Consider the following 17,136-nt stretch of genomic DNA (forward strand, 5'->3'; position numbering starts at 1 on the left):
ATAAATTCAGCTGTTTCTCATCATCTCCATCACAACTGCGATGGTCTAAGCTGCCATCATTTCTTATTTAGAGCACTGCGGTAGCCTCCTAACCAGTTTCCCTTCTTAGCATAAACTCAGGTGTGGTTCCATGGACCCACCTTGATTAACAGTGACACTTCTGTTACTCAGAAAATTTCAAGGATTTAGAAGCTCCCTGGCAGGAGCCAGGAACAAAGACCAGTCAAATTCTTTGTTATATAAGATCATCACATTTAGAAAAAAATCCAGAATCCTTACCATGGCCTGTAAGGTCGAGATGATCTGGCCCCCAGCTACCTCGCTCCTCGAATTTCCTACCATTCCTACCTCATTTCCTTTTCATTTGTTCTTCTCTGCCACGTTGGCCTCCAGTGCTATCCTTAAACACATTAGGCATGCTCAGATATTTTTTGTACAGGCTGTTCTTCTACCTAGGAACTCTTCCCTTAGATAAGCAGTGTCTTGCTTCCTTTAAGTCTCTGTTGTGATACTATCTTAGATATCTCTTATTCAAACAACAAGGATCCCCTGCTTCCCCTCATACTTTATCTTCTTGCTTTAGTTTGTTTGTTGCTACTTTTTTTTAGAGATGGCATCTTGCTATATTGCCCAGGCTGCCTCAAACTCCTGGACTTCAGCAAGTTCTCCCAACTCAGCCTCCTGAATAGCTGGAACTACAATTTTCTGTCTTATTTATTTATTTATTGGGGTTTTTTTTTTTTCTTGCTTTTTTTTTTTGAGACAGAGTTTTGCTCTTCTTGCCCAGGCTGGATTGCAATGGCATGATCTCGCCTCATCGCAACCTCCCCCTCCTGGGTTCAAACTATTCTCCTGCCTCAGCCTCCCACGTAGCTGGAATTATAGGCATGCATCACCACACCCAGCTAATTTTGTATTTTTAGTAGAAACAGGGTTTCTTTTAGTAGAGACGGGGTTTCATTTGTCAGGCTGGTCTCGAACTCATGACCTCATGAGCCACCACACCCAGCTCTATTTTTTGTTTTTTAAATTTTTTTGCCTGATTTTTATTATTATTCAGTGTAACATAGTTGCCAAATAACAACTTAGCTTTATTTTTCCCATAAATTAGCTTATGAAATACTCTTTATCTGTTTTTATGTATGTGAAAGCTTTTTTTTGCTGATAGCCTCATTGCGGAAGCAGAATTAACCTTGTTTTCCTTCTACTTCTTTAAGACTATTTGTTATCCTAGCATAGCATTTATTGTAGTGATTCGAGTCATCTAGTCTTATCTCTTCCCATTGCCTTCCTCTCCCATTTTGAAAATTTTGTAGCCTTGATTCCTAGCACAGTTCTTTGTATATATTAGAAGGTGCTCAGTAAATATTATTTCAATTAAGTTGATATTCCCTCTTTATTAGTCCAATAAAGAACGCTAAATTTGAGAAGGATCTAAGACTATATAAGCTTTTCTTCTTATTTTCACTGATTTAATAAATAATGTACATTTGTGTCTTAGAAAATATTTGATGCCGGGATAGCTATGAAGAAGAATAAAAGCCCATTCCCTGTCTTTGAGGGAAGGACTGTTAAAGGAGGAATCGAGGTACTTAAATCAGGCATTTGCTGTACCAAAACATGTACACTGGGACAGAAGTTGCAAGGTGCTTTGGGGGTACAATATAGGAAATGGCTGGGAGGAAGACTTCTCAGAAGAAGTGAGTGTAAACTGTGTATGAAAAAACAAATTGGAAGAATGTGCTAGGCTGAGAGTGGAGCAGAGCATTTCAGTAGAGAAAACTGTAGTCAGAGGCACAGCCATGAAAAATGGGAGAATAACATACCTTGTGGGAAATGCTCGGAGATGACACTAGAAAGGTTAGTTGGAACGAGAATATAAATAGTCTTGCATGCCATATAAGTGTGTGAACTTTGTCCTGTTAACAGCGGATATTTATCAAGACTAATAACACGTTTTTCACTTTAGAAAAGTGACTCTTGTGGTAGTGGAGGAAATGGACTGAAAATACAGTGGTTGTAAAAAGCACAGTTAAGAATTTAGTGTAGGTCAGGCACGTTGGCTCACGCCTGTAATCCCAGCACTTTGGGAGGCTAAGGCTGGCAGGTAATGAGGTCAGGAGTTTGAGACCAGCCTGATAAACATGGTGAAACCTCATCACTACTAAAAATACAAAAATTAGCTGGGTTTGGTGGCATGCCTATAATCCCAGCTACTCAGGAAGCTGAGCCAGGAGAATTGCTTGTACCCAGGAGGCGGAGGCTGCAGTGAGCTGAGATCGTGCCATTGCACTCCAGCCTGGGCGACAGCAACACTCTGTTTCAAAAAAAAGTGGAACTAAACTAAAAAAGGTATATTACAGGATGATTCTGTTCATACTCTCACTATAATTTCGATAATTTTTATTGTTAATGATTATATAAACCTGTGTTAATTATAATGTATCCTCTGTTCTTGAATATTAGACTAAATCTTTTGGTGGAAAAGTAGTTTGTTGGGGCCAAATCAGATGTCTAAAATATTATCATCTTTTGAATTAGTTCCAAAGCTGCATTAGTGTTATGTTCATTGTTTCAGATCAGTCTAATATTGATATAATAGTAGGGATTCTTCATAAAATGAGGCTGGGCACAGTGGCTTATGTCTGTAATCTTGATACTTTGGGAAGCCAACACAGAAAGATTGATTGAAGCTAGAAGTTCAAGACCAGCCTGAGCAACATAGGGAGACCCTGTCTCTACAAAAAAATTAAAAATTCGCCTCCCAAAGTGCTGGGTTTACAGGTGTCAGCCACTGCGCCTGGCCCCTAATTTAGTTCCTTTTCTAAGAAGCCAACATAACATCTCTCACTGGGTGCAGTGGCTCATGCCTGTAATCCCAGCACTTTGGGAGGCTGAGGTGGGCAGATCACTTAAAGTCAGGAGTTCAAGACCAGCCTGGCCAACATGGTGAAACCCTGTCTTTACTAGAAAACCACACCTGTAGTTCTAGCTACTCAGGAGGCTGAGGTGGGAAGGATTGCTTAAGCCTGCAGCAAGCTATGACTGTGCGGAGGCCAAGGTGGGGTGGATAACCTGAGGTCAAGAGTTCGAAACCAGCCTGGCCAACATGGTGAAACCCCATCTCTACTAAAAATACGAAATTAGCTGGGCGTGGTGGCTCACGCCTATAATCCCAGCACTTTGGGAGGCCCAGGCGGGTGGATCACGAGGTCAAGAGATCGAGACCATCCTGGTCAACAAGGTGAAACCCCGTCTCTACTAAAAACACAAAAATTAGCTGGGCATGGTGGTGTGCACCTATAGTCCCAGCTCCTCGGGAGGCTGAGGCAGGAGAATTGCTTGAACCCAGGAGGCGGAGGTTGCAGTAAGCTGAGATCGCCCCATTGCATTCCAGCTTGGGCAACAAGAGAAAAACTCCGTCTCAAAAAAAAAAGAAAGAAAGAAAAGAAAAGAATCTGTTACTGAACTGAAGGAGATGGAAGATACTGTGTTTAGTTTTTTAGTTTAGAATAGTGGTTTTCAAAGTGTAGTTCTTGGACCAGCAGCATAAGTGTCATTTGGGAACTTATTAGAAATGCAGTTCTTGGCCGGGTGTGGTGGCTCATGCCTGTAATCCAAGCACTTTGGAGGCCAAGGCGGGCAGATCACCTGAGGTCGGGAGTTCAAGACCAGCCTGACCAACGTGGTGAAACCCCATCTTTAAAAAAAAAAAAAAAAGAAAGAAATGCAGTACTTAAGCCCCACTCCAGGGCTACTGAATAAGAATTTGTAGGCTCGGACCTAGCCATGTGAGTTTCAGCATGCCTTCTAGATGATTCTGATGTACATTAAAGTTTGAGAAACACTGAGTAAAAATTAAGTGGGATACAGACAGATTCTGTAAAGGCTTTCTGTAGAGCTCTTAGGACTCTATAGAACCGCCTATATAGTAATTTGCTATCTTCCAGTAATGGCAAATGGGACTGCCGTCTTCCAGTAATTTGCCAAAATGACAAACACAGAGGGAAAGAGGAGAGGTATCTAATAGATATTCTCTAGGCCTTTTAGAAAACATGGGGTTGTTCCTTTGGCCATGTATATGCGTATCTATAAGAAAGATGATATTGTCAACTGGGCATGGTAGTTTATGCCTGTAATCCGAGCACTGCGGGAGGCCGAGACGGTCGGATCACCTGAGGTCAGGAGTTCAAAACCAGCCTGGCCAACATGGTGAAACCCTGTCTCTACTAAAAATACAAAAATTAGCTGGGCGTGGTGGCATGTACCTGTAATCCCAGCTACTTGGGAGGCTGAAGCAGGAGACTTGCTGGAACCCGGGAACTGGAGGCTCCAGTGAGCCGAGATTGCACCACTGCACTCCAGCCTGGGTGACAGAGCAAGACTCCATCTCAAAGAAAAAAAACGGAGGATGATATTGTGGACATAATGGAAATGGGTACTGTTCAAAAAAGATTGTCCCACAAATGTTACCATGGCAAAACTGGAAAGTTCTACAGTGTTCTCCAGCATGCTGTTGGCATTGTTGTAAACAAATAAGAGCAAGAGAATTAATGTGCATATTGAGCACATTAAGCACTCGAAGAGCCGAGACAGCTTCCTAAAATGTGTGAAGGAAAATGATCAGAAAAAGAAAGATGCCAAAGAGAAAGGTACCTGCATTCAGCAGAAGCGCCAGCCTGCTCCACCCAGAGAAGCATACTTTGTGAGATCCAACAGGAAGGAGGCCGAGCTGCTGGGCCCTATTCCCTATGGATTCATAGCATAATAGGTGTTCTCTGATCTGTTTAAAAAAAAAAAAAAAAGACCCTGCAGCTGAGTGCAGGTGGCTCATACCTATAAACTTAGCACTCTGGGAGGCCAAGGCAGGAGGATTGCTTGAGCCAAGGAGTTTAAGACCATCCTGGGCAACATACTGAGACCACATCTCTATATTTTTGTTCTTTGTTTCAATTAAAAGATTCTGCCATTTAGATACTCAGGGTACCATCTATTTTGAGTTCTGGATTCCAGTCTTAGATGACCAACTTCTTCCATCTTTTACTGCCACTTCTACTCACTTTCTTTTTCCCCCTCCTCAAGAACACATAGCTTCAATATCCGTAAGATCATCATCATCCTTTTCTTCAACAGCATTTTCTTGTATCCTAGAGATTGCCTTAAAATAAGGAATTGGCTACAAAGTAATATCTTGGAAAGAAAAATAGAATGGATCACCTCTATAGGGTGCTTATATAACTCTGGAACTACATTTATATTTCCATTAACCGCAAAGTCCACATGAGTCATGCTTATTTTTCTGTCTCAGGCTACTAAAATAGAACATGTTCTCTAGAGGAGAACATCAGGGAGTTCTTTCATTTGTACCATTAGCTGAATAAACGTTGGTAGACCTCAAGTTGTGATCTACATTTTTTTTTCCGTTATTTAGTTTTTATGCACAAATACTAAATAATATATGGTTGTTATCCATATTGTAATTGTTTAAATCAGTTACTGTAGTTGCAGTAGCCAAGCCGTACATATATTTTTTCCTAAATTACTAGTTTTTGGTCTCCTGTTGTGTCAGGGAGTCCCCAAAACCACACCCAAATTTGATGATTCTCAGGACTCACAGGACTCAGCGTATGGTTGTACTCAGAGATGAGATTTGTCTCAGTGAAAGCATACAAGGCAAGATCAGCAAAGGGAAAAGGCGCATGGAGCAAAGTTCAGGGAAAACCAGGTGCATGCCTCCAAAAGTCCTCTCCCAACAAAGTCACACAGGATATGACAGTGGGTTGTGACAAAATCTGTGAAATGTCTACCAAAGAAGCTCAGTGCCCGGGTTTTTACTAGGAGCTTGTCGTGTAGGCAGCCTCTGGCTGACACGTGCCAAAATCACAAACCCAGAAGCAAAACAGGTGCTGGCCATAAACCATATTGTTTGTACAAACAATTTAGGTGCAGTAAGCCATTCTTAACAGTTCCAGAGAATTGTGTGAACCTTGCCAAGGACCATCTTTGTAAGCAGACCATCAGTCAAGTCTGCTATGTCTCTTCTGCACACCTGTCCTAAATAAATCTGTGTTTGTTCATTCCTTTTTATCTGCTGGTCTTGATGTATGTATGTGTCATAAAGTCCTTCTTAGAATGTAAACTCTGTGAGGACAGATAGCATCTGTTCTGTAAACTCGTTGTCAAACATCAAGATGAGTGCCACTTAACAGTGCGGGCCTCAATAAATCCTTTGCTTTTGCTTGTGTTGTGTGCCCATATTGCCTACTGCATCACTCCCTGTTTAAATGCTGCTCATTCTTCAGTGCCATGCTCAACTCCCGACTCTGCCAAGAAGCCTCCACTGATTCAACAACTGACTTTGAACTCTCCTTTTTCTTAATTCTCATGCCCCTCAGAAGTCTGCTGTTTACTTTAGTACTAGACTTCATACTGTTTTCAGTTTCCCTCTTATTTCTACATAGACTTTTCATTCTTCTGTTTGTCATTTCCTGTCACAATATAACTCCTTAAAGAACTCTGATTTTTTCTTTTTTTGTTTTTTTTTTTTTTTTTGGGACAGAGTTTCGCTCTTGTTACCCAGGCTGGAGTGCAATGGCGTGATCTCGGCTCACCGCAACCTCCGCCTCCTGGGTTCAGGCAATTCTCCTGCCTCAGCCTCCTGAGTAGCTGGGATTACAGGCACGCGCCACCATGCCCAGCTAATTTTTTTGTATTTTTAGTAGAGACGGGGTTTCACTGTGTTGACCAGGATGGTCTTGATCTCTTGACCTCGTGATCCACCCGCCTTGGCCTCCCAAAGTTCTGGGATTACAGGCTTGAGCCACCGCGCCCGGCCCGATTTTTTCTTTTTTAAACAGCTGTAGTTTTTGGCCAAAAATTTTTTTGACTGGTCAATGATGTAAATAACATAGAGAAAAATGAACTGAGTCATTAGGCCCACCATTCTTGTGTTTTTAGATATTTAGAGAAGAGCCAAACAAACAAGCTTCCTCTTTAGAAAAAGAGTAGTGAATCACATAGATTTGATCAGACAAGATATAATTGCAGAAAGGGCACCTCTCAGTTTTATAGAAACCTCCTGTGATTTGAACAAGGGTATGTTAGAAACCAAATCAATTACAATGGTACCTTAATTGTTAGTCTCAATTATGTAGGCTACATTATACAGAGTTAAAGACGTCGTGTTAAACCAGTTACTTTTTATTGTACCAGATACTATATTTTGCTAAACTTTTTCCCAACCTCCAATTCTGGGAAGCCACCATCAGTATAGACATAGAAATAATTGTGATTAATTATACCCTACTTTTAATAAACCAAACTGAAAATGTTCTGTGAGTCATATTTTTGATTGCCCATAGTGCTCTTGGTCCCATTTCCCATGGACAGGTAAAGACATTTCTATTGTCATTGTTGTCATTCTTATTTTATTGTTATTGAGATGCTGGAGGCTTGTGATTTAAAGTTGACCCCATTCAGCAGAGGATTTAGAACAAAAGATTATAAATTAGAAGTGCTAGCATGTTTTTCTCTGTTAAAGTATTTGTGGTCTACTCATTTATCTCTTCTAATTTCTCCTACTAGTCTTGGCTAACAGCTTATACCGTGTAATACTAAATTTAACTCCAGAGTCCACACAAATGGCTATTGCTGCCATTTGACATGAATAAATCCTCTTTTGTCACCAATCTTTGCAGGTTTAAAGAAGCGAACAAGCGAAGACCCCGAAGTTTACTGGAGAAACTGCGTTGGGTGACCCTAGGCTACCATTATAACTGGGACAGTAAGGTATTCAGATTTTCTTAATTGTTTGATTTTCTGTTTATAGGCTTCTTTAGCCCATATAATTGTACTTCTTCCTGGCCACGCTTAAGGTGTCAAGATTATGTATTTGTGGGATGATCCATTTATTTTATTTCCTTAAAAAATCTCTATTGAGCCAGGGGCCATAGCTCATGCCTATAATCCCAGCACTTTGGGAGGCCAAGGTGGGTGGATCACTTAAGGTCAGGAGTTTGAGAACAGCCTGGGCAACATGGCGCAACCCCGTCTCTACAAAAAATAGAAAGTTTACCAGGCCTGCTGGTGCACGCCTGCAGTCCCAGCTACTCAAGAGGCTGAGGTGGGAGGATTACTTGGGCCCAGGAGGTGAAGGTTGCAGTAAGCCAAGATCGCACCACTGCACTCCAGCCTGGGTGACAGAGCAAGACTTTGTCTCAAAAAAGAAAAAAAAAAAAAAAGCCTCTCTCCAGGTATATCAAGAGAGTGAATTTTATTATATCAGAAGTTACCAGTGCTTTCTCACAGTAGGTTCCAGGAATATTAAACTGTTTTCAAGAGCAGTTTTACCATCTTTATTTCCATTATTGGTGAGAGTTTATTGAGCATATATTTTTCTTTCTTTCTTTTCTTTTTAATTTTGTTATGCAACAAAAGCCACATTCAGGAGCATTTATTTTTCTTTTTTGAGACGGAGTCTCACACTGTTGCCCAGACTGGAGTGCAATGGCCCAACCTCAGCTCACTGCAACCTCTGCCTCCCGGGTTCCAGCAATTCTCCTGCCTCAGCCTCCCAAGTAGCTAGGACTATAGGCACGCACTACCACGCCCAACTAATTTTTATATTTAGTAGAGACGAGATTTCACCATATTGGCCAGGCTGGTCTCAGATTCCTGACCTCATGATCGACCCGTCTTGGCCTCCCAAAGTGCTAGGATTATAGGCGTGAGCCACTGTGCCCAACCGAGCATTTATTTTTCTACATAATATCTGCCTAGAGTAAAAAAAACCTCCATATATTTCAATCCTTCTAATTTATCAACTCACAGAAGAACTTTTAATATCTGGGTATTGATCACACTCAATGGCTCACACCCTTAATCCCCAGCACTTTGGGAGGCCAAGGCACTAAGATCACTTGAGCTCAGGAATTTCAGACCAGCCTGGGGCATCATAGTAAAACCCCATCTCTATAAAAAATAGAAAAATTAGCCAGGTGTGGTGGTGCACACCTGTGGTTCCAGCTCCTCAGGAGGCTGGGGAAGGAGGATCACTTGAGCCTGGGAGGCGGAGATTACAGTGAGCCAGGATCCCACCACTACAGTCCAACGGGGTGACAGAGCAAGACCCTGTCTCCAAAAAAAAAAAAGAAATATGGATACCTTTGCCTGCTATATAATGTCTGGGAAGGAAGGGGGTGGGAAAGAATTTCATGCAGTTGACAGTTTCATGTTTTCTTGAGATACAATTTCAATTTCTTCTTTCCTGCCCTCTATGCTTTAAAAATGCTTTGTCACTAGTAGTGCAGTGCCTCTTGTCTCAACTAGACATTTGCCACCAAGTGGATATACTGATTCTAAGAATAAAATGAATAAAACATATTGGTATAGATAATTTTCTTTGCCTGCTAACCAGTTACTTGTCTTTGTCTTTCTTTCTTTCTTTTTCTTTTTTTTTTTTTTTTGTAATGGTCTTATACTGTCACCTAGGCTGGAGTGCAGTGGCGCAATCACTGTAGCCTCATCCGCCCCAGACTCAGGTGATCCTCACACCTCAGCCTCCCACTAACCAGTTACTTCTAAAAAGCTCCGCTGTTTCAGCCAACCCAACTTATTAACAGCTATTTTAACTGCTCCAAATAATAACAGATTTGCTTTAAAAATATATGTGATATAATTCTTATTTTCAGCGATACAGAGTCAGTCGGAAACTAGATATTTGTGTTGGGGAAATGCCGTGTGATATTCTTTGGATTAGATAGCCTGGGTTGGAATCTTTCCTCCAGAAATGGTAGTGCCTACCTCATAAGGCAGTTGTGAAAATTCAGTGTGATCAGTGCCTGTAAAGTGATTTCAGTGGTGCCTGACTATTCTAAGCAGTTAAATGCATTAGCACAATAAATGTTAGCTTTTTTTTTTTTTTGGTGATAATATTTTTATTGTTGATATTGTTATTTCCAAAGACCTCAAAGTTTACCTCATTGACTAAGAAAAAGAGGGAGTGGCCAGGCGCGGTGGCTCAGGCCTGTAATCCCAGCACTTTGGGAGGCTAAGGCGGGCAGATCACAAGGTCAAGAGATCAAGACCATCCTGGCCAACATGGTGAAACCCCGTCCTTTTAAAAAAATAAAAATAATTAAAAAAAAAATAGGGGAAAAAATTACCAAAAACTCTCAGTGAGTAGTCAGAGAAAAGCCAATGAGAATTTTAAAAGAATAGTAGTGAGTAATGCAGAGACAGTTTGGACAGGGTTGAAACCCCAAAAGGGTGATTATTTCTTTATAGCAAAGGCTGTCTGGAGCTAGAATGATAGCCCTGACTGGTTGATTATCTGAAGGACTAAAGCTTAAAATGATAGAGAAAACCTTAAGGTTCTCTAACCACACTTTGAGTTTTCAGAAATTAAATAAGAACTCTTATTTGCAGTTCAGTGAAAGGAGAAAAAAATAAAAAACAGAAAAGTTCCAACCAAAGAGACCAGGCCATTCATCAAAAGTCTTCCTTAACACCTGAAGCTAAAGGTCACTTCTGACCAAAGCAAATACTTTCTGTCCAGACCTGTGACTCTGCTGCTCCAGCTAGAATACATTCAGACGCTACTGGAGATATGATACAAAAGTGGATTTTCTGATCAGATTTGAGGTTAATTTAGCAAAGAAAGAAGTGAGAGCATGGCCGAGTGCAGTGTCTCATGCCTGTAATCCCAGCACTTTGGGAGGCCAAGGCAGGCGGATCACAAGGTCAGGAGTTCAAGACCAGCCTGGCCAATATGGGAAAACCCCATCTCTACTAAAAATGCAAAAATTAGCCAGGCGTGGTGGCGTGCACCTGTAGTCCCAGCTACTCAGGAGGCTGAGGCAGGAGAATCGCTTGAACCAGGGAGGCAGAGGTTGCAGTGAACTGAGATCATGCCAGTGCACTCCAGCCTGAGCAACAGTGAGACTCTGTCTCAAAAAAAAAAAGAAGTGAGAGCAGAGGAGCATCAAGACAAAAGAAGAGTCTATGAGGTACACGTAGCCCAAATAGCCCTCAGACTCATTTGCATAAGAAACTGTAAGTGAAAGTCTTAATCATAACTGTAGCCATGTCACTCATGCAGAAAAACTTTATAGAGAGTATTATGGCCAGGTCAGGCATAATGGCTCACACCTGTAATCCCAGCACTTTGGGAGGCTGAGCGGTGTAAATCACTTGAGGTCAGGAGATCCTTAGGTGTTAAAAACAGAGGCAATTCAGGGAAGTAAGTTCAAGAAATCACTTCTAATTTAAAGGCCTGCTTTGGCCATGCTAATAAGCGAGAGCTAATTCTGATTTTTTTTTTTTTTTTTTTTTTTTTTTTTTTTGTGATGGAGTTTTGCTCTTGTTGCCCAGGCTGGAGTGCAGTGGTGCAATCTCAGCTCACCAAAACCTCCGCCTCCCAGGTTTAAACGTTTCTCCTGTCAGCCTCCCAAGTAGCTGGGATTACAGGCATGCACCACCATGCCTGGCTAATTTTGTGTTTTTAGTAGAGACAGCGTTTCTCCATGTTGGTCAGGCTGGTCTTGAACTCCTGACTTCAGATGATCCGTCGCCTGCTTCAGCCTCCTAAAGTTTTAGGATTGCAGGTGTGAGCCACCGCGCCCAGCCTGATTCTGAGGTTTTGAACATGTCATCCCATCAGATTGACCAGTCAAATTGGCACTAAACTGTGTTGCAAGCTGAGAGTCCAAAACTGGCTACACTATTTGAGTTGCCTTTTTATAAATTAACTTTTTAGTTTAGGATAGTTTTAGATTTGCAGAAAAGTTGCGAAGATACTACAGAGAAATCCCATGCCCTCCTCCCATTATTTACATCTTACCTTGTATGGTACCTTTGTCTCAAGTAGTTAACCAAAGTAATATATTACTATAATAATAGCATTGTATGTCATTTAGATTTCCTTAGTTTTAAACTATTTTTTTAATATCTAATTTTCTAATATCCAGGATCATCTTACCATACTACATTATATATATATATATATATATATATATATATATATATATTTTTTTTTTTTTTTAATTTTTATTTATTTTTTTTTTTTACAAAGACGGGGTTTCACCATGTTGGTCAGGCTGGTCTTGAACTCCCGAGCTTAGGTGATCCGCCCGCCTTGGCCTTCAAAGTGCTTGGATTACAGGCGTGAGCCACCATGCCCAGCCTACATTATATTTAGTCATTGTGTTTTCTTGGGCACCTCGTGGCAGTGACAATTTTGAGTTGCCTTTTTACCCTAACAGAACTATCTTGTTTACAGTTAAAGTATTCTAACTAGAGGGGGGTGGAGTAATTGCTTCATGTATAGTCTCAATACAGTATATAGCACATTGCCTGTTACAGGTGCTTGGGTTTTTGAATGATTTATTATTAAATAATTGGATACCTCAAGAATGGATGGATAGGCCAGGCATGGTGGCTCACATCTGTAATCACAATGCTTTGGGAGACTGAGGCAGGAGGATCGTTTGAGACCAGTCTAGGCAACATATTAAGACCTCTCTGCCAAAAAAAAAAAATTTAGCCAGGCATGGTGGCATGCATCTGTGGTCCTGCCTACCTACTTGAGAACTGAGTTAGGAGGATCACTTGAGCCCCGGAGGTCTAGGCTACAGTGAGCCTTGATCGTGACACTGGGCAACAGAATGAGACCCTGTCTTTAAAAAAAAAAAAAAAAAAATGAGCCAGGCTCTGTGGCTCATGCCTATAATCCCAACACTTTGGGAGGCTGAGGTAGGCAGATCACCTGAGGTAAGGAGTTCAAGACCAGCCTGGCCAACATGGTGAAACCCCATCTCTACTAAAAATACAAAAAAGTAGCTGGGCGTGGTGGTGCATGGCTATAATCTCAGCTACTCAGGAGGCTGAGGCAGGAGAATCTCCTGAACCCAGGAGGTGGAGGTTGTGGTGAGCCAAGATCTTACCATTGCGCTCCAGCCTGGGGGACAAGAGTGAAATTCCATCAAAAACAAAAGGTGGATCGATAATGCTGTGTTAATATGTTCGATTATTTTTAAGTGATAATTAATCTTATGCCACAGTTTCCTATATTCCTGAGATCATTGTGTATTTTTTTTATTCTCTCTACATTTACCAAAGAAATACTCAGCAGATCATTACACACCTTTCCCTTCTGACCTGGCTTTCCTCTCAGAGCAAGTAGCCGCTGCCTGTGGCTTTCAGGGTTTCCGAGCCGAAGCGGGGATCCTCAATTACTACCACCTGGACTCCACACTGGGCATCCACGTAGACAGATCGGAGCTAGATCACTCCAAACCCTTGCTGTCATTCAGGTGAGTTCGTTCCGGGGATTTGGGATTACTTTTTATCGTGTAATTCTTTTTTCTAAGGCATTTTAACCTAAAATAAATACAGATATTTAACTTTTAAAAAAAATGGTTAGACTAAATCTTTCACTTCTGGGAATTTTAAGAAATTATAGTTACTGTTTCCGTTTAAGACAGATGGAGCCTACCTTTTATCATGAGAAGTATTGTCAGTGCTTTGTGGGATAGACAAGTGGAAGGCCAGAAAAGCAAAATGCTTTGCCTTTGGAAAAAGTGCTTTGCTTATTCCGTTGGAATAGAAGAGCAAAACAGAGAGCAAAGCACAAAAGCCTGAGTAGTTTACTCTCCTTGTCTCCCTAAAAGTAAATTTGTGCCAAGTGGCCAGGCGCGGTGGCTCACGCCTGTAATCCTAGCACTTTGGGAGGCCGAGGTGGGTGGATCACCAGAGGTCAGGAGTTCAAGACCAGCCTGGCCATCATGGTGAAACCCCATCTTTTAAAATAAATAAATAAATAAATTTGTGCCAAGTTTTGTACCTGTATCTCAGCAAAGTGCCTTTTATTAATTGCTTCATAATGAGGAATGATAAACATAGTAAAGAACTCATGGTTTTATTGAAAGACTCAAAGATGCATCAATAGCTCATGCCTGTAATCCTAGCACTTTTGGAGGCTGAGGCAGGTGGATCACTTGAGGTCAGGAGTTCGAAATTAGCCTGGCCAACATGGTTAAACCCCATCTTTACTAAAATACAAAAATTAATCAGGCATGATGGCGCACACCTATAATCCCAGTTAATCTGGAGGCTAACGCATGAACCCAGGAGACAGGTTGCAGTGAGCCAAGATCGCACCACTGCACTGTAGCCTGAGTAACGGAGTAAGATGATCTAAAAAAAAAAAAATGAATAAAACTTAAATGGATAATGTTAAAGCTGAGTTCTCCATTTGCTTATTTAACTGCATCAAATTTTATTTTGCAGCAGTTCTGTGGGCTGTCATAAGTATAGGTAGAAGGACATGAGTTGGTCACTCATAGACACAAGCCAGAAGAGAAGGATCTTAGCACTGTTTAAAAAGGAGGATTTGGGAGCAATAAATGTCAATCTGAAATTAGAAAATAATACAGTTGGCAGTAACTTTCCCAGTCATGGTTAATAAACAAAACTTACTGTTGTGTGTTGTGTTGTTTTTACTTATTTTTTGTAGCTTTGGACAGTCTGCCATCTTTCTCCTGGGTGGTCTCCAAAGGGATGAGGCCCCCACGGCCATGTTTATGCACAGTGGTGACATCATGATAATGTCGGGTTTCAGCCGCCTGTTGAACCACGCCGTCCCTCGTGTCCTTCCAAATCCAGAGGGGGAAGGCCTGCCTCACTGCCTAGAGGCACCTCTGCCTGCTGTGCTCCCCAGAGATTCCATGATAGAGCCCTGTTCTGTGGAGGACTGGCAGGTGTGTGCCAGCTACTTGAAGACTGCTCGTGTTAACATGACTGTTCGACAGGTGCTGGCCACAGACCAGAATTTCCCTTTAGAACCCATTGAGGATAAAAAAAGAGACATCACTACAGGAAGCTTCTGCCATCTGGATGACCAGCACACCCAAGTAAAACGGGCCAGGATAAACCCTGACAGCTGAGACTTGGAGATCCCATCCTTTTACTCAGGCACCTGCTTACCGTAAATGACCATGTTATTATTATGTATTGCCATGAACTTCAGCACCCAGGCAAGCCAAAAACAGAGAGAGGGAAGAACTCATCGTTGATCACACTGTTGCCCTGGAACCCGTGCAGAAGTAAATGCATTAGCCACTTTGCTCAGAGAAGTGTTTGACATGGTCTGATCCTAGTTACATGTTGCCTCTAATGTACGTTGAGAAATCAGTCCAAGGAGATATGTTCTTCCACAGCAGCCTTCTCAGCCTCTCCCATTTCCATTGAGGGAGGTAGAAGTGAGTTTCTGTGTCTACAGAGTCTTTAGATACCTCAGATTTTATTAATGGGAAATATAGCACCTCTTCCTCCACTGCATCTGGTAATTTATGGTAAAATTGTGGTTCCGTGAACCATATTAGTGTCATCTTCCTAACTCCCTCAGTCATCAAATTCTTTGATCTCTTTGATCTTCTCTGGCTCTCACAGAAGAATCCTTTACGCTTGAAAACAATGGAACTGGAAAATCTTGTCTCTTAGAAAAGAAGCTAATCACAACTATCTCTCCTGCCTAAAAAATATATGTGAACCCAGGGAAAGAGGAATTTAGTTTTTCCACTTGTCATTTCGGTCTCCAAACTCCCTGTTGTCTTTTTAATGCAATTTTAATTGTTGGAATAAAAAAGTCCCAAGGGCCTTTTGTTACTGTTTTCTCCATGAGTAAACTCACTTGATTTTAAATTAAAGATCTATATCGGTCTTTGAGGTTTAGTCTATCTGGGATTAAGGTTTTCTTCCTGTTTTTCTTTGCTGTATTGTTCATGCTATGGAAGCCGTCTAGCTGTGTCAGCCCTACACCATCCTGATCTGCCCCAAGTATTCTCTGTGGCAGTCTCACAGGAGAGAGAACATTTCTTGATATTCCAGTCACTGCTGTCTTGTCTGAGGGCAGACGGCTTGGAAAATGGAAACACCAGGTTTTCAACAATTTGATTCACTATGTTGTGGGCCAGGTTACTTTACATTTCTCTGGACCTTGGTTTTCTCATTTATAAAATGAAGATACTGTTGACTAGCATCTTCCTAAAGGGATATTGGCATTTAAAAGAGAACTAAGTGCCCCTTTCTAGAAACATGATATGCCAAAATTGTTTTATTATGAGTTCTTAACATCCTAACTTGCTTGTGTGGAGGGCTGGCTGGAAGCCACTTGCCATAAATGTACCTACTGTTTGCAGTGCTTGTTATTAAATTTACATGTCTGTTCTGTCCTGTTCTGCCCCTTTGTAAAATTACTGGCATTGAATATTGAGTTCATATGGTAGTGGCAGGGTTTTTTAAGAAATAAAAATTAATACAGATTTATCTCTTATGTGTAAGCTAGGTTTTTTTGTTGGTTTTTGTTGGTTGTTTTGTTTTGTTTTTGAGATGGAGTTTTACTCTTTTTGCCCAGGCTGGAGTGCAATGGCACAATCTCAGCTCATTGCAGCCTCCATCTCCTGGATTCAAGTGATTCTCCTGCCTTAGCCTCCCAAGTAGCTGGGATTACAGGCATGAGCCACCAGGCCCAGTTAATTTTGTATTTTTAGTAGAGACAGGGTTTCACCATGTTGGTCAGGCTGGTCTTGAACTCCCAACCTCAGGTGATCTGCCCTCCTCAGCCTCCCAAAGTGCTGGGATTACAGGTGTGAGCCATCACATCTGGCCTAGGTTCTAAAATTAATACATAATAGGAAATCTTTCTATAATTAAAAAATACCACTGGGTAAGATTACCACTGTTAAGCTTAAATTTTCCACAATGTATGTTAAATGTGACCTATCAGAAACCAACATAATGTCATTTAGTAAATCCAACAGAGACAGTCTGGCATTAAGACAGATTATTCTTTCTTTTTTTTTTTTTTTTTTAAGTTGTGTGTCAGACAAAGGCATTGGTTTGTTTATAGCAACCATGTTGTACAAAAAACACATACCCAAATTGTAGATTCACACTCCATGAAGTCAGATGTTTATGCTATGAGAAACAGGTAGAAACAGGCCAGCCAAAAGAATAGCAGATTCCTGCTCCTGAGATGGTGAACATATTCTTGCTCTCTACCTCACCCCATCTCTGTCCTCCCTCCAGCCCTCCCCACTTTCTCTGTCTCTATTCAAATTTGTATGTATGTATTTATTT

At 41.3% G+C, this 17,136-nt stretch overlaps 1 protein-coding gene across 1 annotated transcript in view; it reads left to right on the forward strand.

Moving 5' to 3' along the window:
- ALKBH1 (alkB homolog 1, histone H2A dioxygenase) overlaps positions 1 to 16,323 on the forward strand; it is a 33,531-nt gene extending 17,208 nt beyond the window's left edge. The window contains exons 4-6 of the mRNA XM_032287733.1: positions 7,698 to 7,788; positions 13,117 to 13,310; positions 14,513 to 16,323. Of these exons, the coding sequence (XP_032143624.1) occupies positions 7,698 to 7,788; positions 13,117 to 13,310; positions 14,513 to 14,942 (715 nt within the window). The 3' untranslated portion in view covers positions 14,943 to 16,323. The remainder of the gene's footprint in view (positions 1 to 7,697; positions 7,789 to 13,116; positions 13,311 to 14,512) is intronic.
- Positions 16,324 to 17,136: the final 813 nt, after the last annotated feature.

This window comes from Sapajus apella, unplaced genomic scaffold, assembly GCF_009761245.1.
Source record: "Sapajus apella isolate SASKATOON/1434 unplaced genomic scaffold, GSC_monkey_1.0 scaffold20, whole genome shotgun sequence".
In the NCBI taxonomy this organism is placed as follows: Eukaryota; Metazoa; Chordata; class Mammalia; order Primates; family Cebidae; genus Sapajus; species Sapajus apella.